Below are 26,999 nucleotides of genomic sequence, written 5' to 3' on the forward strand. Positions count from 1 at the left end.
AAAATGATGTCTGTTCCATTACTTCTGTTACGATTGTCCATCTCGCGTCTGTTACAAATTAATTACAATCTAGCTATATACCATGTTAATCTTATTGAAAGAATGTGTATGTTTATTCTACTACACATGTTTATTAATTATATTTGCTAAAACATCACCTTCCTATGTTTCAAAAAGTAATTCTACATTGTTAAAATTGAGAATATATATGTCCACAACACTTCTGTTACTTTCTGACTTTGGCATATAAATATGTTTTTATTACATCTCAGAAAATTAAAGTTATCTTTTAACATATCATTCATTAAAGATTACATGTTTTGTGACCTGATGGTAAAAAAAAGAAATGGTTTTAGGTGAATTTTTAAAAATAAGTTCATGTCCCCATTTCAGTACCCATAAGCGTGGAATCACTCGTGTGTGTGTATATATATATATTTTTTTGTATTATTTGGAATTTTGTTTTCGAGATGAGTTTTTATTTCGTCCTCGGTTGGTTCAGCAACACGGTCTGCAAAATTTAGATTTTTAATTTTTTTTGGATGCACTGTCATTTCAAATCACTAAAGCTCAGAATATCTTGCTACACTGGACCCGTATTCTGGTGGCACACCCCAAATGATACGCTTGTATACAGTATTTCAATCGCTATTTTACACTTGTTTGTTTACATATTTTGTATATTTAACAATTATTCCACAAAATCGAGTTGTACACGAGCTGACGGCTATAAACCCTGTATGACGAGATTGAGTAGAATAACGGTTTTACTCGATCCACATTCACTGGATTTTGAAAAACAGAGCATTTTTATTTTTTCCAAATTTAATAAATAATAACTTTCTACAAAACGTCCAACAAAATCGTTTCTGCTTAGAATGTAAACAAACTGGCGAAATGACAGGAGCAGTTTGTGAAAAATGCGATAATAATTCTTAAATTGTAAAAAAGATTCACTCTTACCATCAAATACTTTTATTCCATATTTTGTTGCTTTTTTTGTATTTTTTGGGGTTTTGTTTTCGAGTAGAGTTTTTTATTTCGTCCTCGGTTGGTTCAGCAACACGTTCCGCCATTTTTTCTCTACTCACGGTATATGAGCTGATATCCTAGTAGTAGAGTAGCCAGTCAGAGCGTGTGATTGCTCATATCCAGTGAATGTGGATAGAATAATGATAATTAGAATGTTGGATGAGGATTTCCACCACTGGAGCAGAATTTAAAAATAAATAGATAAATCACAGACCCCTTGGATGTGCTTCATGAACTGTTTTGAGAAACACTGATATATATATTTTAAAGGTGTGTGTGTGTGTGAGGGTTTTTTTCCCATCACACTTGGTACAGATTTCATGTCGCGTTAACTCTGTGTAGTCTCTAAACTCCAAAAAAAAAAAAAAATTAGAAAAAGTAAATAAATGTTGACTGAAGGTGCACATCAGTGCCTCTGGTCTGTCCTGGGACTTCATGGACAAGGCACAAGGTCACACCGTTTGCAGTTTACCTTTACTTTTTTTTTTTTAATAATTATAATTAACAGTAATGAAAATCACGGTGAGTGATGGTGCAGGTGATGGTTTTTCTATAAACCGAGCAGGTGGCCGCATCAGCTGCAGTGGAAGATATTATAATAATAAGAGGATCAGATAAATGCTGCATGGCACGTACCAGGGGATTTCTGTACAAAACCTCAAAACACTGTTTACACACAACACTTTCACACACACCGAGGACTCGGCACACAGTTTTAAAAACCATATTTCTGTGGATCGTTTGTCTATAAGGACGAATCACGGTTCGCACAGTTCTTGGAGGACTGATCTTGTCCTGCTTGTACGTCAGCATGGACCTTCTCCCCCTCATCCTTGACTCCGCCCCTCTCGTCTTCATCATCGCCCTCTTCTTCCTGGGTGTCCTGGCTGGCCGAGTCGGTGCAAGTGGAAGAAAGCGAGGCGAGTTTGTGCCTCAGCTCAGCCTGCGTCGGGACCTGCAGCGTGATCTCTGCTCCGAATGACTCCACGTCCGGTTCTGGCAGCAAAAAAGAGGGGGAAAAAAAGGGATTAAAAGAACATCTAGCAGGAAGGACATGAGTGAATTGCTGTCTCTAGAGGCTGTGTGTTGTTCTGATAATCCTGTAATGTAATTAGCACTAATTGAAAAGCCTGTTAGTGCCTCCCCTCCCCGGAGCCGGATCTTCTCAGAGCTCTGTAAATGTCAGCTCTGATTTAGAGAAAGAGGAGCATCAGAGCCAGCGCACCTTCAAGGATGTGAGGCATTAGTAGGGAACGTCTGAACAGCCAGACTCATCACAAACGTGTTTTGCATGTAGAGAATGCAGCCGGGTTTTACTGCAAAACCCAGGAGATACAGTACACGCAACCTGCTCCACGAAATGCAAATAAATCGTGTGTGTGCGTGTTTGCATGCTCGCTCAAACAGGATGTAGAGGTAAAATATTTCTGTATGAAGTGTGTAATGGGGCATCTCATGAGGATGAAGGACAAAAATCAGGTCCTTGATTCCAAGATAATTTCCTAACAATTCATGCTTAAATAAATTTTAGAAATACATTTCATTTAAAAACCTTAAATCAGGTGGCACGGTGGTGTAGTGATTAGCGCTGTCGCCTCACAGCAAGAAGGTCTGGGTTCGAGCCCCGTGGACGGCGAGGGCCTTTCTGTGCGGAGTTTGCATGTTCTCCCCGTGTCTGCGTGGGTTTCCTCCGGGTGCTCCGGTTTCCCCCACAGTCCAAAGACATGCAGGTTAGGTTAACTGGTGACTCTAAATTGAGCGTAGGTGTGAATGTGAGTGTGAATGGTTGTCTGTGTCTATGTGTCAGCCCTGTGATGACCTGGCGACTTGTCCAGGGTGTACCCCGCCTTTCGCCCGTAGTCAGCTGGGATAGGCTCCAGCTCGCCTGCGACCCTGTAGAACAGGATAAAGCGGCTAGAGATAATGAGATGAGATGAACCTTAAATCAAACACCTATCGAGAAAGAACTTGAGGTTAATTCCATGCTATTTAATTTCAGTATTAAAGGAAGGGTTTATAATTTTTGGCACCCTCTACTGTCCATGAGACAAACTGCAATCACAAAGAATAAACGAACAATTGTTTATTTTCTCCAATTGAACACGTCTCCAGGGTTCTTCCAGAAAATCTGAAGTAGCCGGCTTAAAAAAAAAAAAAAAAAAGTAGAAAGCGGCTCTGGAATTTACAGCTGTGAAGCCGCCATGGCGCGCCAAAGGGTGTACTAATGCTGGGGGGGTCTGGAGGTATGCCCCCCCACCCCCAGAAAATTTTGAAAATTACATGCCTTCTGGTGCATTCTCAGCTAATAAATTAGTAACAATACACTTACAAATTATATCTGAAATTTCCCTCCAGATGTTTGTGTGCTTGGCTTTCTCACTTACCCTCCGTAGTACGCTGCCTGGCTCTGTAACATAACTACATATGCTATGGCGTGGTCTGGCTCAGCCTATCAGAGCACTAGAATCGATCATCAAATATGGCATCGCTTCTGGTCATGACCCGAATCGAAGACAACTTCGTGGTGGAATACTTGGATTTGCAGCAAATTATGGGCAGCAGAGACGATATAAATCACTTGAACATTGAAAGGCAAGGTTTTTTTTTTCCCCCTGGGATCAAGTAGCCGGCATGGATCGTCTGTGTAAGCAGAGAAAACCGCCAGTGGCTGGTGCTTGTGGACGTTTCTGCGTCTTGGTTAATACTACGCGTGCCTTGGGTTGCCTTGTAACTAAAGAGGCACAACTAAGCAGCTTTACTGGAGATGAAGGCAGGGCTTATTTAATATTAAAGAGGTACTACACACCTAAATGTGTTTTTGAGCTGTAAGCTAAATGATATGACTGTGCTGCTAATATTCATCATCTCATTATCTGTAGCCGCTTTATCCTGTTCTACAGGGTCGCAGGCGAGCTGGAGCCTATCCCAGCTGACTACGGGCGAAAGGCGGGGTACACCCTGGACAAGTCGCCAGGTCATCACAGGGCTGACACATAGACACAGACAACCATTCACACTCACATTCACACCTACGGTCAATTTAGAGTCACCAGTTAACCTAACCTGCATGTCTTTGGACTGTGGGGGAAACCGGAGCACCCGGAGGAAACCCACGCGGACACGGGGAGAACATGCAAACTCCACACAGAAAGGCCCTCGCCGGCCACGGGGCTCGAACCCGGACCTTCTTGCTGTGAGGCGACAGCGCTAACCACTACACCACCGTGCCGCCCGCTGTTAATATTGACAAAAAAATTTTAATTAGATAAAAATCTGGATTTTATGGGTTGAAAATAACTCAGTGCCATCTACTGGGTAAAATCATCCTGGACCTTTCAAGGCCGATGCTGATGTAGAGTCGACCAAAAGAACGTTAACGCCCTCTAACCAGAAGTGCATGTGTGCCCACCTCTTCCAGCCCTCACCCGTGAGTGGGAATCTGTGAAACTGAGCTCATTTTCTGAGCAACTCCTACGTCGCACACCCACAGTTATGGTCTTATTGTTGAGGTGCCAACATTGCAAACAAACAAACAAAAAAAAAAACACCCTTGCAGGCACAGAGGAAGAAAAAGAAATTTACTGCAAAACCATGAGAAAAGCATTGGAAGTGTCCACTGCTTAATAATTAGCAGCCAATTTTTCGGGACTAAAAAAAAAAAAAAAAAAAAGAGATTCTTGTTGGCGGCACGGTGGTGTAGTGGTTAGCGCTGTCGCCTCACAGCAAGAAGGTCCTGGGTTCGAGCCCCGTGGCCGGCGAGGGCCTTTCTGTGTGGAGTTTGCATGTTCTCCCCGTGTCCGCGTGGGTTTCCTCCGGGTGCTCCGGTTTCCCCCACAGTCCAAAGACATGCAGGTTAGGTTAACTGGTGACTCTAAATTGAGCGTAGGTGTGAATGTGAGTGTGAATGGTTGTCTGTGTCTATGTATCAGCCCTGTGATGACCTGGCGACTTGTCCAGGGTGTGCCCCGCCTTTCGCCCGTAGTCAGCTGGGATAGGCTCCAGCTTGCCTGCGACCCTGTAGAAGGATAAAGCGGCTAGAGATAATGAGATGAGATTCTTGTTTTACATTTGTTTTATCTTGGATCACTAAACCAAAGCTTATGAATTCATATGAAGAAGTTCATGCAAAGTAAATATAACCACAAGCGGAAGAAAATGTATCTTTCATGTTGAATGTCCTTTCCCCTTCTGTGAATCAGTTTTACTGCTCTGAGACCTGATCTTGAATTGATAGTTGTTTTCACTCTCGCCTCACGGTAAGAAGGTTCAGGGTTCGAACATCGCAGTTGACTGGGGTCTTTCTGTGTGGAGATTGAATGTTCTCCTCACGCCTGTGTGGGTTTCCTCCGACAGTCCAAAGACGTGGATTTGGTCAACTGGCTGCTCTAAATTGCCCATAGGCATGTATGTGAGTGTGATGGTTATTCGTCTGTGTGATAGACTGGCAAACTGTCCAGGGTAAACCCCGCCTCTCGCCCAAAGTTAGCTGGGATTGACTCCAGCTTTCCCCTTGACCCTGATGGATAAGCAGAATAGATAATGGATGATTGGTCTGACGGAATAAAATCGTTGTTTTAAGAGGTTCCATATCACTGTAGCAAGGGGTCAAACAATGTAAATGCTACGGCTAAACTGGACATTTTGGTGCCTCTTTTGTTGCACGCATGTATCACTGTGTCAAGTCGTACACGCAGACACAGACCATGAGTCTCCATTATCTGTAGCCGCTTATCCTGTCCTACAGGGACGCAGGCAAGCTGGAGCCTATCCCAGCTGACTATGGGTGAGAGGCGAAGTACACCCTGGATAAGTCGCCAGGTTATCGCAGGGCTGACACATAGAGACAAACAGCCATTCACACCTACAGTCAATTTAGAGCCACCAATTAACCTAACCTGCATGTCTTTTGGACTGTGGGGGAAACCGGAGCACCCGGAGGAAACCCATGCAGACACGGAAAACATGCAAACTCTACACAGAAAGGTCCTCGCCAGCTGCTGGGCTCGAACCCAGGACCTTCTTGCTGTGAGGCGACAGTGCTAACCACTACACCACCATGCCACCTGACCACGAGTCTCATAACAAAAATCCTAGACTGTAGATGTAAATGAAGGGAAGTGTATGTTTTATTGTGAAGAAATATCTGATGTCACAAACTATTTAAACATCACAAATACACTTAATGGTGTGTGTCTGGATGCGTACCCAACATGGGGGAAGCCACACTGTTGTCCTCTGCTCCCGAGTTGAGGAAGACGTCCAGGGCCTCGTGGTCAGACATGTCCATCAGGTCCATCTGCTCAAGCATGTCCACATTCACCTCCATGGAAGACATGCTTCCTATTGGCTCTGCAAACCACAGGAAGGGTAAACATCATCACTTCCTCTTCTCTTCTTTCAACAAGTGTTGCCAGGCAAAACAAACCTTGCCTGGCCTTTCCAGTGACCTTGGCCTGATTACCCCCACAATTTAATCAGGTAATCTACGGCCCATTGCCCACCTACCCTGAAAATTTGAAGTCAATCACTGCAACCATCTAGACGCTAGATTGTTAACAGACAGACACACAAACAAACCACATTGATTACAATACCTCGCCTCGCTTACTCTGTTGTGATCGAGGTAATCATACCCACCATTTCACTACAGCTAGTATACTCTCAGAAAACAAAGTAAATTACTATACCTTTAGGGGTACAATGGCTTGTCACTGGGGCAGTACCCTCTAAGGTCCATATTTGTACCTTTTAAATAGTGCTAGGGAACATGTACAGTTAGGTCCAAAAATATTTGGACAGAGACAACATTTTTCTAATTTTGGTTCTGTACATTACCACAATGAATTTTGAACAAAACAATTCAGATGCAGTTGAAGTTCAGACTTTCAGCTTTAATTCAGTGGGTTGAACAAAATGATTGCATAAAAATGTGAGGAGCTAAAAGCATTTTTTAAACACAATCCCTTCATTTCAGGGGTTCAAAGGTAATTGGACAAATTAAATAATTGTAAATAAAATGTTCATTTCTAATACTTGGTTGAAAACCCTTTGTTGGCAATGACTGCCTGAAGTCTTGAACTCATGGACATCACCAGACGCTGTTTCTCCTCCTTTTTAATGCTCTGCCAGGCCTTTACTGCAGCGGTTTTCAGTTGCTGTTTGTTTGTGGGCCTTTCTGTCTGAAGTTTAGTCTTTAACAAGTGAAATGCATGCTCAATTGGGTTGAGATCAGGTGACTGACTTGGCCATTCAAGAATATTCCACTTCTTTGCTTTAATAAATTCCTGGGTTGCTTTGGCTTTATGTTTTGGGTCATTGTCCATCTGTATTATGAAATGCCGACTAATCAGTTTGGCTGCATTTGGCTGGATTTCAGCACACAGTATGTCTCTGAATACCTCAGAATTCATCCGGCTGCTTCTGTCCTGTGTCACATCATCAATAAACACTAGTGACCCAGTGCCACTGGCAGCCATGCATGCCCAAGCCATCACACTGCCTCCACCGTGTTTTACAGATGATGTGGTATGCTTTGGATCATGAGCTGTACCACACCTTTGCCATACTTTTTTTCTTGCCATCATTCTGGTAGAGGTTGATCTTGGTTTCATCTGTCCAAAGAATGTTCTTCCAGAACTGTGCTGGCTTTTTTAGATGTTTTTTAGCAAAGCCCAATCTAGCCTTTTTATTCTTGAGGCTTATAAGTGGCTTGCATCGTGCAGTGAACCCTCTGTATTTACTTTCATGCAGTCTTCTCTTTATGGTAGATTTGGATATTGATACGCCTACCTCCTGGAGAGTGTTGTTCACTTGGTTGGCTGTTGTGAAGGGGTTTCTCTTCACCATGGAAATTATTCTGCGATCATCCACTACTGTTGTCTTCTGTGAGTGTCCAGGTCTTTTTGCATTGATGAGTTCACCAGTGCTTGCTTTCTTTCTCAGGATGTACCAAACTGTAGATTTTGCCACTCCTAATATTGTAGCAATTTCTCAGATGTTTTTTTTTCTGTTTTCGCAGCTTAAGGATGGCTTGTTTCACCTGCATGGAGAGCTCCTTTGACCGCATGCTTTCTTCACAGCAAAATCTTCCAAATGCAAGCACCACACCTCAAATCAACTCCAGGCCTTTTATCTGCTTAATTGAGAATGACATAACGAAGGAATTGCCCACACCTGCCCATGAAATAGCCTTTGAATCAATTGTCCAATTACTTTTGGTCCCTTTAAAAACAGGGTGACACATGTTAAGGAGCTGAAACTCCTAAACCCTTCATCCAATTTTAATGTGGATACCCTCAAATGAAAGTTGAAAGTCTGGACTTTATGTCCATGTCCATTATATAACTTGAATATGTTTCAGTAAACAGGTAAAAAAAGAAAAATTGTGTCAGTGTCCAAATATATATGGACCTAACTGTATGTACCTTTTTGACCCTAAAAAGGTACACATAGTTACCTTGAGGTCCAGTAATGAGCCCTATATCTGTATACTAGTGTAGATTGTACCTTGGGGGACAGAACTGGACTCCTACTGTACCCCTATTTCTGACAGTGTATAAAAGTCCAGGAGGAAGCGTTCTCTAAAGGTAACTTGTTGAGCAGTGAGATTTTTTTCCATGTCAGTGTTGAAGCAACACATTATCTCAAGTAAATAAAGTCATTCGTGAGCTGCACAGTGATTTATGCGTATCCAGGAACCAGTGTGGAATGAACTGACAGTTTTTCATCGAAATGCTTGTTTGTATTGTACTGGGTGTGAAAGCCAGCTCACGTGTTCAGCTCTTCCACAGCACTTAATAAATAAACATTTCTGATGGTGTAAGAAGAATGTAACACTTCAGGATGTACTGTTATCGGAAAACAATTGACTCTGGGATGGTAAAAGAAACGGCGCTTCGTGTCAGGCAGCATCTGTGAGAGAATTTTGTCCCTAGCTTGTGGTTTTAAGCTTCAGAATGTGTTAAGATTCCCGTCTCTGGAGGCAACAAAAGGTGTGAACATCTCAGTCTCTGTAGCCACAGTTATCTTTTTGATCCACTGTTGACTAGTTTAGAAAGACTGCTCCCCCATTTCAATATTTTATGGGCCTCACACCTCCAGTCATACACTGGGGGGACACACACACACAAACTGTTTTAGCTTGCTACAATTATTTTTGGGATATTGGTGAAATTGTGTTATTTAGCATGAATTTATGATTTTTATACTCATCTCATCTCATTATCTCTAGCCGCTTTATCCTGTTCTACAGGGTCGCAGGCAAGCTGGAGCCTATCCCAGCTGACTACGGGCGAAAGGCGGGGTACACCCTGGACAAGTCGCCAGGTCATCACAGGGCTGCACATAGACACAGACAACCATTCACACTCACATTCACACCTACGCTCAATTTAGAGTCACCAGTTAACCTAACCTGCATGTCTTTGGACTGTGGGGGAAACCGGAGCACCCGGAGGAAACCCACGCGGACACGGGGAGAACATGCAAACTCCGCACAGAAAGGCCCTCGCCGGCCACGGGGCTCGAACCCGGACCTTCTTGCTGTGAGGCAACAGTGCTAACCACTACACCACTGTGCCGCCCTAATTTAGATTACCAATTAGCCTAACCTGCATGTCTTTGGACTGTGCGGGAAACCGGAGCAACTGGATGAAACCCGTGCGGAGAACATGCAAACTCATCTCATCTCATTATCTCTAGCCGCTTTATCCTGTTCTACAGGGTCACAGGCAAGCTGGAGCCTATCCCAGCTGACTACGGGCGAAAGGCATGGTACACCCTGGACAAGTCGCCAGGTCATCACAGGGCTGACACACAGACACAGACAACCATTCACACTCACATTCACACCTACGGTCAATTTAGAGTCACCAGTTAACCTAACCTGCATGTCTTTGGACCGTGGGGGAAACCGGAGCACCCGGAGGAAACCCACGCGGACACGGGTGGAGAGTATTTTAACATTAAGTTCCTTTAAGCAGAGCCTAAGCACATGCTAAGTATGTTTCGAGGACCTCATATATATGTGATTATCTTGTGTTCTCCACCACTGATCATCATTGTAAATGTATTTTGTGTGACAAACACAGACTCGTCGTTAAGTAGCAAAACCCTTAGAATGTCATATGGTAAATACTAATACGTCTGTTTTCTTTTGAAAAATAGCAGGAATTATGTTTTAGCCAATCAAAGAAATTCCTTTTACAATGGTTTTAATAGGAGCTGCCATATTTTGGGAGGCGATCCTGGTACGGTCCTAGGGTGGGTCTTCCAAAAAGGGACCCAACTTAAAAACAATTGGAAGAAACTTAGACTTCAGTGTTTTTCCAGGAATCACTAATGCTTGTATTGTTTCTGTGCAATAATAATAATAATTCAGAAGTCTGTGTTTCAAACAAAGAAATTCCTTTTACAATGATTTGAATAGGATCTGCCATATTCTGGGAGGCGGTCCTGGTGTGGTCCTCGGGTGGGTCTCCCAAAAAGGGACCCAACTTAAAAACTAATGGAAGAAACTTAGACTTCAGTGTTTTTCCAGGAATCACTAACGCTTGTATTGTTTCTGTGCAATAAAAGCATTTAAGGCAACTTCTTCCATGTAAGTATATTTTTTCGGCTACGTTTGAAGTACAGACTTCCATGACGCATCACACCACGTCACCCCACCCCACATTTTTTGGAATCTGCCTCATTTCCTGTTTGTGTCTGTAGGTAAAAGTGGTTCTGACTCTGAAAACATGATGCTGCAAAGAAGTTTTATTATACACTGGCATGTTTTACTGAATCACACTTTCCACTTTCCACTGAGGATTTTCATGTCTCACAAGATGGATCATAATAATTGAAAAAAAAAAATTTACGTCAGATGATTTAGAGCTGAAAATGACTTCCTGATTCCAGACACATTGTTTTCACCTGACCCTGTAATGTCACTAATCATGTTGATTTTCATTTTTAAGTAACAAACATGCTGCAGACTGGGGGAAGTAGTGGTTCAAAGGGTTTAAGGCTCTGGGTTACTGATCGGAGGGACAGGAGTTCATGCCCCAGCACCACCAAACTGCCCCTGTTGGGGTCTTGGGAAAGGCCCTTACCCCTATCGACTCAACCCATCCACATTGACTCCACATACCGGTAGAAGTGGGGAAAAGATGGATGAAGAAGAAACAACAAGCTGCTGATTAATAGGCCTTGTTTATATCTGAAGCATACTCGTCTGCTTAGTTTATCTCTTTAATGCATGTTGGTCATTATTAACTACTTATTAACCTCACTTGCTTGGTCTTTATGGGAAAATATCAGACCGAGATCTTGACAGTACAGACTGAGCCATACAAAAAGCCCAAGGTCTGATATTTTCCCATAAAGACTGAGCAAGCGAGGTTAATAAGGAGTTTATTATATGGCTTTTTTATTTCTAATATTAAAATAGACATCATTATAATGAGGCATGACTCTGCTTTCAGTCACATCATATTTGTAACGTAGTTGAATCACGCATGCAGAATAAACGGCTAGCGCTTTCAAAACTGAATGTCTGTTAGCAGTGAGAGGTTTCTGAATGCTCTTTGTCGCTCATTACTTGAATAACTCGCTGACTCGTTTGTCTTTCGGCCATTTTTGATTCCATTTTGATTTCCAATTAATCTTTGTTTGTCATTTTGGTTTTTTTTGCAACATTGAAAGTCGGCAGCTTGGAAAGAAAGTCCGTAATCGCCCATAGGCATTAAGGAAAAATTCTGCCCACCAAGGAACCAATCAGAGCGTATGATTTTACCAGAAGTAGCTTGTGCCATAAAATAAAGCTATTTTAAAAGTAATTATTTTGTATAATTTTGTAAAAGTTTCATGCTACCGTAGCTTATTTTCATAGATGTTACTGAAATGTTACACCAATGATCACCACCTACTGGCGAGTAATTGTAAGTGCAACAAAAGACGGACTGAAATTCAGAACCAGTAGAGATTTCTGTTTAATCCTTTCACAGGAAAAGACCCTTACAGGTAAGTAAAAGATAATCACAAAAAGTAATATCTAAGGAAACACGATATAATTGTCATGCCTCCCCCCCCCCCATATTGTTTTCATGTACAGTAAGCAGCAAATTACAATGAACCATCGTGCATCCTAGTAATATTGCCATTTTACACCCAGGTTACAATATAAGCGCTTTTTTTTAAGATTATGTGCATTTTACTTTCTTTGATTAACAAACAATTAACAGTTCAATCATTAGTCCATTAGATGCAACTGAACGCACAAATGCATGGTGTCCTTCAGAGTGGACACATGAATGACTTTTTAAAACATTCCTGTAAAAAAAAATAAACCTTTTAAAAATAATTTTTCTCAGCATCAAAGAAGTATAGAAAACAATTTTGGGGGAAGAAATCTTGAATCAGGCTGACACAATTCATGCATGAAATGATTATTAACATCTACGGGACTTAAAATTAACATCCATTTGATGGCACATCAGAGCCAAGTTATCCCTGTGTGTCAGGTTTAAATTCAGTTAAATCAGTACCAGTTTACTTTCAATGCTATTTGATTATTGGAATTTTTTTTGTTGGGATAATTCTGAGGATGTGATCGAATGAAATATTTTTAGTTAACAGTTTGCCATCAGGAACCGAGGGAACAGAATTGGCCCTACTCTCAGGTTGGGATTGATGGCATACTGTATCTTCCCTGTTAATCACAGTGACACTAGCCAATCGTAGGCGTCTTTCAGTTCATGTATGTGGAAGAGGGCAGATAGCACTTTTCTCTGATGCCCCTTTTCCACCAAAGCAGTTCCAGGGCTGGTTCGGGGCCAGTGCTTAGTTTGGAACCGAGTTTTCTGTTTCCACTGACAAAGAACTGGCTCTGGGGCCGGAAAAAACGGTTCCAGGCTAGCACCAACTCTCTGCTGGGCCAGAGGAAAGAACCGCTTACATCGGGGGGTGGAGTTGTTAAGACCAACAACAATAACAAGACCGCGAAAGATCGCCATTTTTAAGCGACGAGAAGCAGCAGCTGTACAAACGCAAAGTCATCCATTATTATTATTGTTGTTGCTGCTGCTGCTTCTTCCGTGTTGTTTTTGCTTCGATATTCACGCCAAGGTTTATGCAAATGTAGCGACGTAACTGACGTATACAGCGACGTAAGGATGTATACAACGACGTAATGACGTGGCTTCCCTTAGCACCGCGAGCTATGGAAAAGCAAACTGGTTCTCAGCTGGCTCGCAAGTTGAACGAGTTGTGAACCAGCACCAGCACTGGCTCCGAACCAGCCCTGGAACTGATTTGGTGGAAAAGGGGTATGAGTGTGTTATACTGCCCTGTGATGATAAATGTTAGCTGGCTCCATGTGTGACCAATCTGGTGCTCGATTGAAATATTTTTTTCAGGCAATGCTCCTGGTTCTATCCTAAATTTATCCAGCACCAGGTTGAAATAATTTTCTCTGAGAGTTTTCATCTCATCTCATCTCATTATCTCTAGCCGCTTTATCCTGTTCTACAGGGTCGCAGGCAAGCTGGAGCCTATCCCAGCTGACTACGGGCGAAAGGCGGGGTACACCCTGGACAAGTCGCCAGGTCATCACAGGGCTGACACATAGACACAGACAACCATTCACGCTCACATTCACACCTACGCTCAATTTAGAGTCACCAGTTAACCTAACCTGCATGTCTTTGGACTGTGGGGGAAACCGGAGCACCCGGAGGAAACCCACGCGGACAACATGCAAACTCTGCACAGAAAGGCCCTCGCCGGCCACGGGGCTCGAACCCGGACCTTCTTGCTGTGAGGCGACAGCGCTAACCACTACACCACCGTGCCGCCCGTCTGAGAGTTTTTATTAGCAAAAATACACAGAAATGATTATCCATCTTCCCTTCTGAGTGCAAAATGGCTCAATATTTGAGCTTATGAGACAGGTACATACAGTATTTGTTCCTCAAGGTACAAACATGATGTAGGCTCCAGAATTAGCAGTGTGGTCCTTAAGGTCCAAAGAAAATGTGTTTTAATGGTATGTGACATTTGCTTCTTCCAAAAGATGCGTTTGTACCCTGAAAGGTACACATTAGGACCCCTTCTCTGAGTGGTATAATAGGACAGGAGGTCAATTTATCACAGAAAAAAAAAGAGCCTAGCTATGTTTATAGGTCACATTCAAGCACCATCTGTGTGTAACATTAATTTAGAGAAACTGTTAAAATATTCCCTCAACTAGTCTGATATGTGATTATATATAACAGAGAAGCAGCAGCACTGATGTGTGTGTGTGTGTGTGTGTGTTAACAGCTCCACACTGTCAGTTTGACTATGAGTACATGTTGTTAATGCAGACATCGCATGCACACAAAGAGGGGTGTGTGTGAGAGAGAGAGGGAGAGAGAGGGAGAGCACGAGAGAGACGGAGACGGCGGCAGGGGACAACGCAGAGCTGCATACCTCAGGGACGAGTTAAATCAGGGCAGCAGGAGGAGGGAGGGGAAGGACAGCAGAAAGAGAAAGAGAGAAGGGACGTGTTAGCTACGTTTACACACGTGTTCCTCAGCAGCGTGAGGTATTTTGAGTTAAAGAGCAGCTCCAGGTGCTTGACTTCAAGGCATGATGATCTACAGGCTTCCAGAAACTTCTCAGCATGACATGACATGGCTGATGGAAGCTTTCCTCTGACTTCCAATTATTTAAAATTACTAGGTTTCTATTGGAAAAATAAAGATACGACAATTCATAGCTACAAAATACTCTTATGTGGCTCAAAAGGACTGTTTGGAAAAGGAACTCAATTATGACTCGTATACTTGTGTGATTTGGTGTAACAGCAGCTCGGATAGTAGTTCGGGCTGCAAGACAAATCGCAGGTTTCCACTGTATTAACAGTGTCGTTCTAAGACGTTATTGTAAAACGTGTAATTGCTAGTAAAGTGAAGTTTTCTGTAAGGAGACACTTATTTAGCATGTTCAGAAGTTCTCCAGTGTCAGCACTTTGTAACAGTCAGTGTTGACTGTAAGTGTTCACAGGAACTACCTTGTTTCATGGATATTATGTAAATATGAGGACATGTTCTTTAATTAATGATAAATTGAGACACTTTTTGGGCTTTATCTCCGATAGTATATTACATTTCCAGAATGATGCACTGCTGCATGGCAGATCCACCAGGAAGCGAATCTTTCAGCTACTGCCAAGTGAAATCTCAGGATCACCTGAATGACTTTTGTAGATTTTTATTTTTTATTTTTCTGTAGGTGTCATTATTTTGATTTCCTGAGTGACCCCATAACCTATTTTTCCTCAAAAAAGAAGCAGACAGGTTTATGAAAGCCTTGAACCACAAGGTGTGAAATTTTTAAAGTGCTGTGTTGTTATCTGGACTAAGTGTCTCATTATTTTTGGCTGAGTAACTCTGTATTATTTTTTGTTGATTTAGCAACTTATTTCAACACAATAACTCATTATTCAATATTCCAAGATATTATCTCATTATTTTCACACAGTAACTCAATATTCCAAGATATTACCTCATTATTTTGACTTAATGACATTATTTCAAGCTATCATCTCATTATTTAAACTTTATAACTTATTTCAAGGTATTATCTCATTTTGGCTTGGTAGCTTGTTATTTCAAGATGTTATCTCATTATTTTTGATTTAGTATCTTCTCATTTCAAGATACTATCTCATTATTTTAACTTGGTGACATTATTTCAAGATATTATATTTTAACTTTGCAACTTATTTCAGGATATTATCTCATTATTTAGACTGAGAGACATTATTTCAAGATATTTTATTATTTTGACTTGGTAACTTTTTATTTCAAGATCTCATTATTTTGACTTGGTGACATTATTTCATGATCTCATTTTGACTTAGTAACTTCTCATTTCAAGATTTTATCTCATTATTTTGACTTAAGGACATTATTTCAAGATATTATCTCATTATTTTCACTTAGTAACTTATTTCAGGATATTCTCATTTTAACTTTGTGACATCATTTCAAGATCTCATTATTGTGACTGTAACTTCTTATTATTTTGACTTAGTGACATTATTTCAAGACATTATCATTATTTTAACTTCATAATTTAAGATATTCTCTCATTTTTGACTTTGTAACTTATTTTAAGATATTTCATTATTTTGACTTTGTAACGTATTTCAAGGTATCTCATTATTTTGACTAACTTGTTATTTCAAGATCTCATTTTGACTTAGTATCTCATTATTTTGACATAATAATTCATTTATTTTTATTAGTGACTCGTAACTTAGTAACTTGTTAGTAATAATGAATTAGTACGTCGTAATGAGATACTAAACCAAAATTACAGGCTTCTATTATTTATTTATTCCGTTTTTGTGGATTTTATCTCTCAGTCCTCACTGTACACCATGCCTTGTGCTCCAGCACTGACTTGTTCAGCTGCTCTCTTGCACACAAGTTGATTGGGGGGGGGGGGGGGGGGGTGTTTCACAAGTGACAAGGAAATAACACTCAAGACAGGGCGAGGATAAAAGGTTATGCATCTTATTGACTTGTGTGCTGAGCTCCAGGCAAAACTCATTCTCAGTAACGGTAGCTAAGAGCCTTAGAGAGTGATCTCTGAAGAGCAATCTCACGGAAATATAAAGGGTTCTTCACATCCAAACGTCTGAGTGCACTACTGAGGAGTGTAATTTCATCACCTATGAATATACTGTGAAATGCATTACTCAAACAGAAGTCTAATGTTCTTCACTAATACAAGTCCTTTAATGACTGAAAGCAGTGAGGACAAGAACAAAAGTCATGGATGTAAATATTCAATATATCAATTTTTAAGCCGGGGCATCACTGTGGTAGCACCGGGTACACTGCCAGTCAAAAGATTTTGCAGTTTTAGTACAGTTTAATCACTACTATTGGCAGAGAACTGCAAAAAAAAAAAAGGACACGATAGAAATTATATTAGGAAATGAGGAATGCTAAAAGTCTGTGGAACTTAAGTGGTTGCTCTCAAATCCCAATGTGACTCTAAATGAGTGATTTATTAAAGACACTGAGGGTAAACCTGTTAAATCTATAGGTAATAAACAGTGCTAGTATTAACTGTAAAACATGCCTATGTTGTATGTCTAATGTGCTCATGAAGTGATCAATATTTTTGCCTTTATAACATTTCTGTGTTCATTCTAGATTCAGAACCGATACCAGGATAAGTGAGTGTGAGTTGGGAACGCACACATTCACACTTTGGACAATTGGAGTCAATTAGAGGCAATTTCAAGCCACCAATCCACCTGGTGGCATGTTTGTGGGAAGAAACTGGAGAACCTGGAGGAAACCCACACTGACACAAAGAGAACGTGTGAAACTCCACACAGAAAGTAGCCCAAGCTCATGATCAGACCGGGGCCTGATTCTGTGAGGAGGCAACTTGGTCATCTGTAAGTAAATTAGATAACTTAGTTATTTAATTGTAAGTAAGACATTAAAATATTTGATAATGGATCGCTGCTTATTCTGAAAAAATATCAATCATTCCATGCACTAACTCTAATATTTTTAACCATAATATAATACTACTAAGTGCACATCAAATACCGAGTCACTAAATGACTGCTGAAAAACTCCTGAACAACTCTGGACTGACTCTCTGTATGACTCATGACTGAGTTCTGAATAACTCCAGACTGACTTCTAACCGAGTCCTAAATAACTATGGATTGACTCCTGAATGACTTGTGAATGACTTCTGACCAAGTCCTGAATGACTCTGAACTGACTCCTGAATAACTTCTGACAATGGAAAGTCTCCTGTCAGACTCCTGCTTGACCTCTGAATGACTCTGGACTGACTTCAGAACGACTCCTGACTGACTCCTGAATGATTCTTTACTGACTGCTGAATGACTCTGGACTGACTAATGAATGACTCCTTACTGACTGCTGAATGACTCTGGACTGACTAATGAATGACTCCTTACTGACTGCTGAATGACTCTGGACTGATTCCTAAACGACTTCTTACTGACTCCTGAATGACTCTGGACTGATTCCTGAATGACTCCTTACTGACTGCTGAACAACTCTGGACTGATTCCTGAATGACTCCTTACTGACTGCTGAATGACTCTGGACTGACTAATGAATGACTCCTTACTGACTCCTGAATGACTCTGGACTGATTCATGAATGACTCCTTACTGACTCCTGAATGACTCCCTTACTGACTGCTGAACGACTCTGGACTGACTAATGAATGACTCCTTACTGACTGCTGAATGACTCTGGACTGATTCCTGAATGACTCCTTACTGACTCCTGAATGACTCCCTTACTGACTGCTGAACGACTCTGGACTGACTAATGAATGACTCCTTACTGACTGCTGAATGACTCTGGACTGATTCCTGAATGACTCCTTACTGACTCCTGAATGACTCTGGACTGATTCCTGAATGACTCCTTACTGACTCCTGAATGACTCCCTTACTGACTGCTGAACGACTCTGGACTGACTCCTGAATGACTCCTTACTGACTGCTGAACGACTCTGGACTGATTCCTGAATGACTCCTTACTGACTGCTGAACAACTCTGGACTGACTCCTGAATGACTCCTGACTGACTGCTGAACGACTCTGGACTGATTCTTGAGTGGCTCCTTACTGACTCCTGAATGCTACCATTTCTCAGTTCAGTACACATTTAATTAATATTAAACGGTTCTTGATTCAGTGGTACCTATTCCTTGATTAGATTTTTAAATATTCGAGTATTTATTTAGAGAGTAAATAAGGTCATTTAAAATGCTTCAAAATGGGGTGTTCACAAACTTTTGACTGTCAGTGTATGTTAGCGTTTTAGAGAAATATATGGCATATAAGGGTACTCAAATATAGGTTTCTTTTTATTAAATGATCAATGAAACTTTTGAGTTGTGAAAAGTGTATTTTTGAGTGATAAACTACGACCTGAGTACAATTATGTATTCAGTTATTAAGTGGTGAAATAAACTCTGTTTGTGGTCGTGGACTGTGACGTTTGGATCCTGTACAGCACATGTGCAGTGTAACGTAACGAGTGTTTGTGTGGGTTTTTCCCCCACTGTATTCCCTCTGTGTGTTTCGTTCACCTCTCCTCTCAGCGATCTGCAGGTAGCTGGTGGACAGGTAATGCTCCATGTCCTGCTGAAACGCCTCCTCGAAGAACTTCTGCCTGTCTTTCAACTTCACCTGTTGCTGTCCTGACTCCGCCTCTGGGACCTTCTGAGCATGCTCTGAGTCCAGCTCCGCTGTGATTGGAGGAAAAATGAATAAAATGCAGAGGTAAAATAACACTGACGGCAAAAACTTACTCTATGTGCTGTAATTGGATACGGGCGCAACTCTATTCGAGACAAGGGGACTTATACAGTACATTCTTTAGAATTCCAGCAATTATAAATAATCAAGGAGGAAAAAAACAAAACACAAAACGAGAGTTGTCCACGGAGCGTAGACGTCAATGGCTGTCCAACATAAACCGGGCTGATCTAAGTGACGAGAAAGCAAAAAACACCACACAAGTCTGCAGTGAACATTTTATCAACGGTAAGTGCTACGAACTAGTTATTAATGAAAGATCGCAATATACAACCCTGATTCCAAAAAAGTTGGGACAAAGTACAAATTGTAAATAAAAACGGAATGCAATGATGTGGGAGTTTCAAAATTCCATATTTTATTCAGAATAGAACATAGATGACATATCAGATGTTTAAACTGAGAAAATGTATCATTTAAAGAGAAAAATTAGGTGATTTTAAATTTCATGACAACAACACATCTCAAAAAAGTTGGGACAAGGCCATGTTTACCACTGTGAGACAACCCCTTTTCTCTTTACAACAGTCTGTAAACGTCTGGGGACTGAGGAGACAAGCTGCTCAAGTTTAGGGATAGGAATGTTAACCCATTCTTGTCTAATGTAGGATTCTAGTTGCTCAACTTTCTTAGGTCTTTTTTGTCGTATCTTCCGTTTTATGATGCGCCAAATGTTTTCTATGGGTGAAAGATCTGGACTGCAGGCTGGCCAGTTCAGTACCCGGACCCTTCTTCTACGCAGCCATGATGCTGTAATTGATGGAGTATGTGGTTTGGCATTGTCATGTTGGAAAATGCAAGGTCTTCCCTGAAAGAGACGTCATCTGGACAGGAGCATATGTTGCTCTAGAAACTGGATATACCTTTCAGCATTGATGGTGTCTTTCCAGATGTGTAAGCTGCCCATGCCACACGCACTAATGCAACCCCATACCATCAGAGATGCAGGCTTCTGAACTGAGCGCTGATAACAACTTGGGTCGTCCTTCTCCTCTTTAGTCCGAATGACACGGCGTCCCTGATTTCCATAAAGAACTTCAAATTTTGATTTGTCTGACCACAGAACAGTTTTCCACTTTGCCACAGTCCATTTTAAATGAGCCTTGGCCCAGAGAAGACGTCTGCACTTCTGGATCATGTTTAGATACGGCTTCTTCTTTGAACTATAGAGTTTTAGCTGGCAACGGCGGATGGCACGGTGAATTGTGTTCACAGATAATGTTCTCTGGAAATATTCCTGAGCCCATTTTGTGATTTCCAATACAGAAGCATGCCTGTATGTGATGCAGTGCCGTCTAAGGGCCCGAAGATCACGGGCACCCAGTATGGTTTTCCGGCCTTGACCCTTACGCACAGAGATTCTTCCAGATTCTCTGAATCTTTTGATGATATTAAGCACTGTAGATGATGATATGTTCAAACTCTTTGCAATTTTACACTGTCGAACTCCTTTCTGATATTGCTCCACTATTTGTCGGCGCAGAATTAGGGGGATTGGTGATCCTCTTCCCATCTTTACTTCTGAGAGCCGCTGCCACTCCAAGATGCTCTTTTTATACCCAGTCATGTTAATGACCTATTGCCAATTGACCTAATGAGTTGCAATTTGGTCCTCCAGCTGTTCCTTTTTTGTACCTTTAACTTTTCCAGCCTCTTATTGCCCCTGTCCCAACTTTTTTGAGATGTGTTGCTGTCATGAAATTTCAAATGAGCCAATATTTGGCATGAAATTTCAAAATGTCTCACTTTCGACATTTGATATGTTGTCTATGTTCTATTGTGAATACAATATCAGTTTTTGAGATTTGTAAATTATTGCATTCCATTTTTATTTACAATTTGTACTTTGTCCCAACTTTTTTGGAATCGGGGTTGTATAAGAAACATCGGATTGTTTAATAGCCTGGTTGTGCAGAAACTCACCGCTGTCAAATGTGACAAAGCCGTGATCATTGAGTGTGTGAGCCGACAATCAAAGCCTTCTCTGGATCTGATACACAACACTCGCTGTGTCAGAAGCGCCAAAAAGGTTATAAAGGACATCACTCACCCCACACATCACTTATTTAAGCTCCTCCCATCAGGCAGGCGCTTCAGATCTATACGCATGCGTACTAACAGACTTAAAAATTATTTCCTTCCAACTACAATAACTCTGAGATCTCCACAGTCTGAGATATGACATGTGCAATACATTGTTTTTCTATTCAATCCATAACCTGTACATATTGCTTGATTTACATATCGTTTCTCATCTCATTATCTGTAGCCGCTTTATCCTGTTCTACAGGGTCGCAGGCAAGCTGGAGCCTATCCCAGCTGACTACGGGCGAAAGGCGGGGTACACCCTGGACAAGTCGCCAGGTCATCACAGGGCTGACACACAGACACAGACAACCATTCACACTCACATTCACACCTACGGTCAATTTAGAGTCACCAGTTAACCTAACCTGCATGTCTTTGGACTGTGGGGGAAACCAGAGCACCCGGAGGAAACCCACGCGGACACGGGGAGAACATGCAAACTCCACACAGAAAGGCCCTCGCCGGCCCCGGGGCTCGAACCCGGACCTTCTTGCTGTGAGGCGACAGCGCTAACCACTACACCACCGTGCCGCCCATGTTCATTTTGTATATATTATATTTATTACTTATCACCTTTCTTAGCTCTCAGGTATTTACTAAGGATGTTTTTTTTTTTTTGTCTTAATATTTTGGACCTTTGGGACCAGCACAAAAGAAATTTAATTGTGCCTTAATAATGACAAAGTGCTTGAACTTGAACTTGATTGATTAATTTTAAAAAGAGCTGTGTATAATATTTGATGACGCTGCTTTTATTTTGCTTTTTCTTCCCATTAGGGAAACCGGCTGATCTCTACAATTTTACGGCTCCAAACTGGGCTCCGACACCAAATATGGGCCACAACAAAATCAGACATGGTACTAAAGCGGTAGCTCGAAATGCTTGGCTTACAGAGCGCAGAAAGAAACGCAAAATTATTGAAGAATCTTCCAAAACGATCACAGAGCCAATCGAACAAAATTCACGTCAATCCAGGATCTCAAATACTGCAGCCTCGTCGCCCGGTGTGTGCTCTTTTATAACTAAATATGTTCTATAGTGTGTTAGATACCGATCTTTTGAAGCAGCCAAAATGTTTTTAAAATAGCTTTGACTATAAAAGTGTTGAAATGTAACTCGTCTTTACCTTCCAGTCTGTACTCTTACCACTGCACCAGATATAGAGATGGATGATATTGAAGTTCAGAATGATACGATAAATGCTTACAAACGCTGTTTACAGACGCCATATTGTTTGATTGTATATCCTCCAACATGGCGACGGTCAGTGACACAAGCAGTTTTAGTCATGTGGTTGCAAACGAAGAATAGCGTCTTGCGCCTCAGTGCAGCGCCCCCGGTGGCCACCGGAGGCCATGTATCTTTGGTGCTTGGGCCCTAAATAATACAGTACAATAGTGATGAGATCACTGTATAAATCACTGCACCAGCTGCAGAGAAAGGACATAGTTGTATAGTGTTAACGGAGGTCGGTAATTACCTCAATACAGGATACAAGGGCTTTAGGGTTCATCACACCTCCAATTATCTCGAAGACAAACAAGCTGTAATTAACATAGTGTGCAGTGAGAAGGTTCAGAGACTCCAAGGCAGTTTGATTCGTTAAACTCCCTGATGGCTAAGACGGCGTAAGAGGGTGGACATGTGGTTACAGCCTGTAGGCATGTCTCCATATATCTCTCTCTCTCTCTCTCTCTCACACACACACACACACACACACACACACACACACACACACACACACACACACACACACACTCTCAAATCTCAGCACCACACTATCACTGATTACAGTCACAGAACAGAGAGGACTGTGGAGGAAGAATTGAATAACACTACAGACAGGGAACAGTGAGCATCCTCATTCACAGCCTCCATACACACACACACACACACACACACACACACACACACACACACACACACTTTTTCTCTCATCCTTTGTCCTCTAATCTCACTTTCCTCTCCTCTCCATCTGTGTGGGCCACTGAGACGGCTCTAATACGTGACAGACCCGAGGAGGCATCCGCCAAAAGCCTCTGTGTGTGTTTTGTGCTTTAAATACTTAAATAAAACATCAGCAGTTGGACTGGACACCATGTGGGTGGAAACGTGTGTGTGTGTGTGTGTGTGTGTGTACAGCTTTGGAAAAAATTAAGAGACCACTGCAAACTTATCAGTTTCTCTGGTTTTACTATTTATATGTCCGTGTTTGAGGAGCATCAACATTTTTGTTTTATTCCATAACTTACTGACAACATTTCCCACAAATTCCACATAAATATATTGCCACTTAAAGCATTTAATTGCAGAAAATGACAACTGGCCAAAATAACAAAAAAGATGAAGTGCTTTCAGACCTTGAATATCTCATCTCATTATCTCTAGCCGCTTTATCCTGTTCTACAGGGTCGCAGGCAAGCTGGAGCCTATCCCAGCTGACTACGGGCGAAAGGCGGGGTACACCCTGGACAAGTCGCCAGGTCATCACAGGGCTAACATAGAGACACAGACAACCATTCACACTCACACCTACGGTCAATTTAGAGTCACCAGTTAACCTAAACTGCATGTCTTTGGACTGTGGGGGAAACCGGAGCACCCGGAGGAAACCCACGCGGACACGGGGAGAACATGCAAACTCCACACAGAAAGGCCCTCGCCGGCCCTGGGGCTCGAACCCAGGACCTTCTTGCTGTGAGGCGACAGCGCTAACCACTACACCACCGTGCCGCCCCGACCTTGAATATGAAGATCATATTCAATTTTAATCAACACAATAGGCTACTAATGTTTGAACTTAGGATGAGTTCAGAAATCAATATTTGGTGGAATAACCCTGACATTTAATCACAGCTTTCATGCATCTTGGCATGTTCTCCACCAGTTTTTCACGTTGCTCTTGGGTGACTTCAAAAATTCAATCAGCTCAGCCTTATTTCAGGCTTGTGACCATCCATCTTCCTCTTGATCACATTGCAGAGGTTTTCAGTGGGGTTTAGGTCTGGAGATTGAGCTAGGGTCTTGATCTTGTGGTCGTGCATCCATACCTTGATTGGCATGGCTGTGTGGCATGGAGCAATGTTCTGCTGGAAAACCCAATCCTCAGAGCTAGGGAACATTGTCAGAGCAGAAGGAAGCAAGTTTTCTTCCAGGATATCCTTGTACATGGCTTGATTCATGTGTCCTCCACAAACAAAAATCAGCCTTGCTGAAGTTCCCCCAGATCACCACTGATCCTCCATCAAAATTCACAATGGGTGCAAGATACTGTGGCTTGTAGGCCTCTCCAGGTCTCTGTCTAACCATTAGATGACCAGGTGATTGGGGGTGGGGGCTGAAAATTGGACTCGTCAGAGATGACCTTACTTCAGTCTTCAACGGTCCAATCCTTTTGGTCTTTAGCAAACCTCAGCCTGGTTCTTCTTTGCTTTTCATAGATGAAGGACTTTTTTCTAGCTTTGCATGACTTCAACACCGCCCAGAAGAGCCTGTTTCAAACCATCCTTGCTGTGCACTTAACCCCAGCTGTCATTTACCATTATTTTTGTAGGTCATTGATGTCATCCTCTGGTTGTTGAATGACAGTTGACAATCATCCTGGTCAGTGGAGAGTCGTTTTTGCCCTCTGCCAGTCTGTAACTTTGTTGTCCCCAATGTCTGCTGCTTGACCTTGATCTTACCTGCTGTCTTTGAAATTTTGAGGATGGAAGCAACTTAACGTTCACTGCATCCCTCTGCCAGTAAAGCCAGAATTGAACCCTTCTTTTTCTCACTCAAAACTTTTTCTTTTTAACTCTTTTGGTATGATGAATAGATATTTTTGTATTCTGATTAAATTTAAGGTACTGTTTTTGCCATCCAGACTGGTTCTATTGCAAGAGGATAGTGATGACCACAGCAGTGGCTTTTATTCTTTTCCTCATTAAATAAGATTTGGTTCAGCTCATCACCTAATCAGTACCTCGTTAAGTAAAATGAGGTGTGCTTGTGTTGGAACTCCAGCACAGACACTGGAATGAAATGGCTGCCGTAGACAGCGATGCTGATTTAAGAAAAAAAAAAACTGCAGTAGCCAGCACTGATTTTCCATCGGCTAAAAATGAAAAGATCCATTGTGGGTGAATCTATATAACTACAACATAAGTCTTAAAACCTATTGTTTATCCCCTGCTCCCATATTTAAGTATTAACTTGTCATTAAGAACATAAGACGTATGTATATGCAAGACAAAACGTTATTATTTATTGATGCATCTTTTGGAAATAAAGGTAGGTCATTCCCTGTGCAAGGATGAACAAGGTTATCATACTGTCAGTAACAATCATAACCTTGGTTATGAGACCATCAACATAGAGCTGAATGATTCCAAACAAATCCTGAACAATTCCTAAATGACTCCTGAGTGATTCACGAACAACTCCTGACTGATTTTGGAATGACTCCTGCATGATTAGTGTATGCCAGATATTTAGCAATGCCTGAACGACTCGCCAACAATTCCTGAATGACTCCTGAATATTCCTCAACAACTCCTGAATAACTTCTGAACAGCCTCATGTTCATCTCCTAAACAACTCCTGAATGACTCAACAATTCCTGAATGACTCCTCAACAACTCCTGAATAACTTCTGAAAAGCCTCATATTCATCTCCTAAATAACTCCTGAACGACTCCTCAATAACTTCTGAATAACTTTGTGTTCATCTCCTAAACAACTCCTGAGTGGCTCAGCAATTCCTGAATGAATCCTGAATACTCCTCAACAACTCCTGAATGACTCAACAATTCCTGAACGACTCCTCAACAGCTCCTGAATAACTTCTGAACAGCCTCATGTTCATCTCCTAAACAACTCCTGAATGAATCCTGAATACTCCTCCACAACTCCTGAATAACTCCTCACTGGCTCCTGACCGACTCCTGAATAGGACCCAGTAATTCCAGTACTGCATGGTACCAAGATCCCGTCCTAAATGATACCCTAATTTCTGTGTTCCTCATCGAAGTCCAAACTTTAATGAGGCTTCAAGATCCAGACTTACGATGCACAAAGCCAAAAGGGTGCAGGACGTACCATGACACATCACACACCATGATACAACGTGGTGTTTTTTATTCATTTATAGTTGGGTTTAAAGTAAACTAAAACAGTTAGTTCCTGTTATCCTATCAGCACATAGTAGCAGCTATAAACATGTAAGAAATCACGTTATTATTAGTTATAGTAGTAGTCATAGTAGTAGATGATCATCCATGTATGTCATGGCGCTTTGAAATTAAAACTAGTCCTTCCTGTAAAACCATCAGCTTCTCAAGATTAAAGCAAGAGGTGTGAAATGTCCAAAACACAGAAATTACCTGAATCTGTGTCTAAATGCATCCTGGTGTTGTCATGCAGTGTGAATCAGCTCGTTACAATGTCTGTAGTGTCTGTTTGGAAGAATCCAGACTATCCCGTGTGTGTGTGTCTGCTGTTTTGCCAGTTGCAAGGTTATGATATTTTCTGCTA

The 26,999-nt window shown here is 41.7% G+C and overlaps 1 protein-coding gene across 1 annotated transcript; it reads right to left on the minus strand.

Annotated features, from left to right (window-relative positions):
• Positions 1-905: 905 nt before the first annotated feature.
• dtnbp1b (dystrobrevin binding protein 1b) lies at positions 906-26,999 on the minus strand. Its single transcript, XM_060904038.1, has 4 exons — positions 26,849-26,999; positions 19,168-19,326; positions 6,238-6,381; positions 906-2,028 (listed from the first exon to the last, which is right to left on the minus strand). The coding sequence occupies exons 1-4, from the start codon at positions 26,868-26,870 to the stop codon at positions 1,778-1,780; spliced, it is 576 nt and encodes a 191-aa protein (XP_060760021.1). The 5' UTR covers positions 26,871-26,999; the 3' UTR covers positions 906-1,777.

The sequence above is a fragment of the Neoarius graeffei genome, chromosome 22, assembly GCF_027579695.1.
Source record: "Neoarius graeffei isolate fNeoGra1 chromosome 22, fNeoGra1.pri, whole genome shotgun sequence".
Lineage (NCBI taxonomy): Eukaryota > Metazoa > Chordata > Actinopteri > Siluriformes > Ariidae > Neoarius > Neoarius graeffei.

What these genes read in the sequence shown, in the direction of transcription:
- dtnbp1b (XM_060904038.1), bottom strand. Translation starts at nt 26,870, where the DNA reads ATGCATTTAGACACAGATTCAG. An exon ending in GCATTTAGACACAGATTCAG is followed by an intron (nt 19,327 to 26,848) that starts GTAATTTCTGTG and finishes CTCCAATCACAG; the next exon opens with CGGAGCTGGACTCAGAGCAT. An exon ending in TGTGGCTTCCCCCATGTTGG is followed by an intron (nt 2,029 to 6,237) that starts GTACGCATCCAG and finishes TTTTGCTGCCAG; the next exon opens with AACCGGACGTGGAGTCATTC.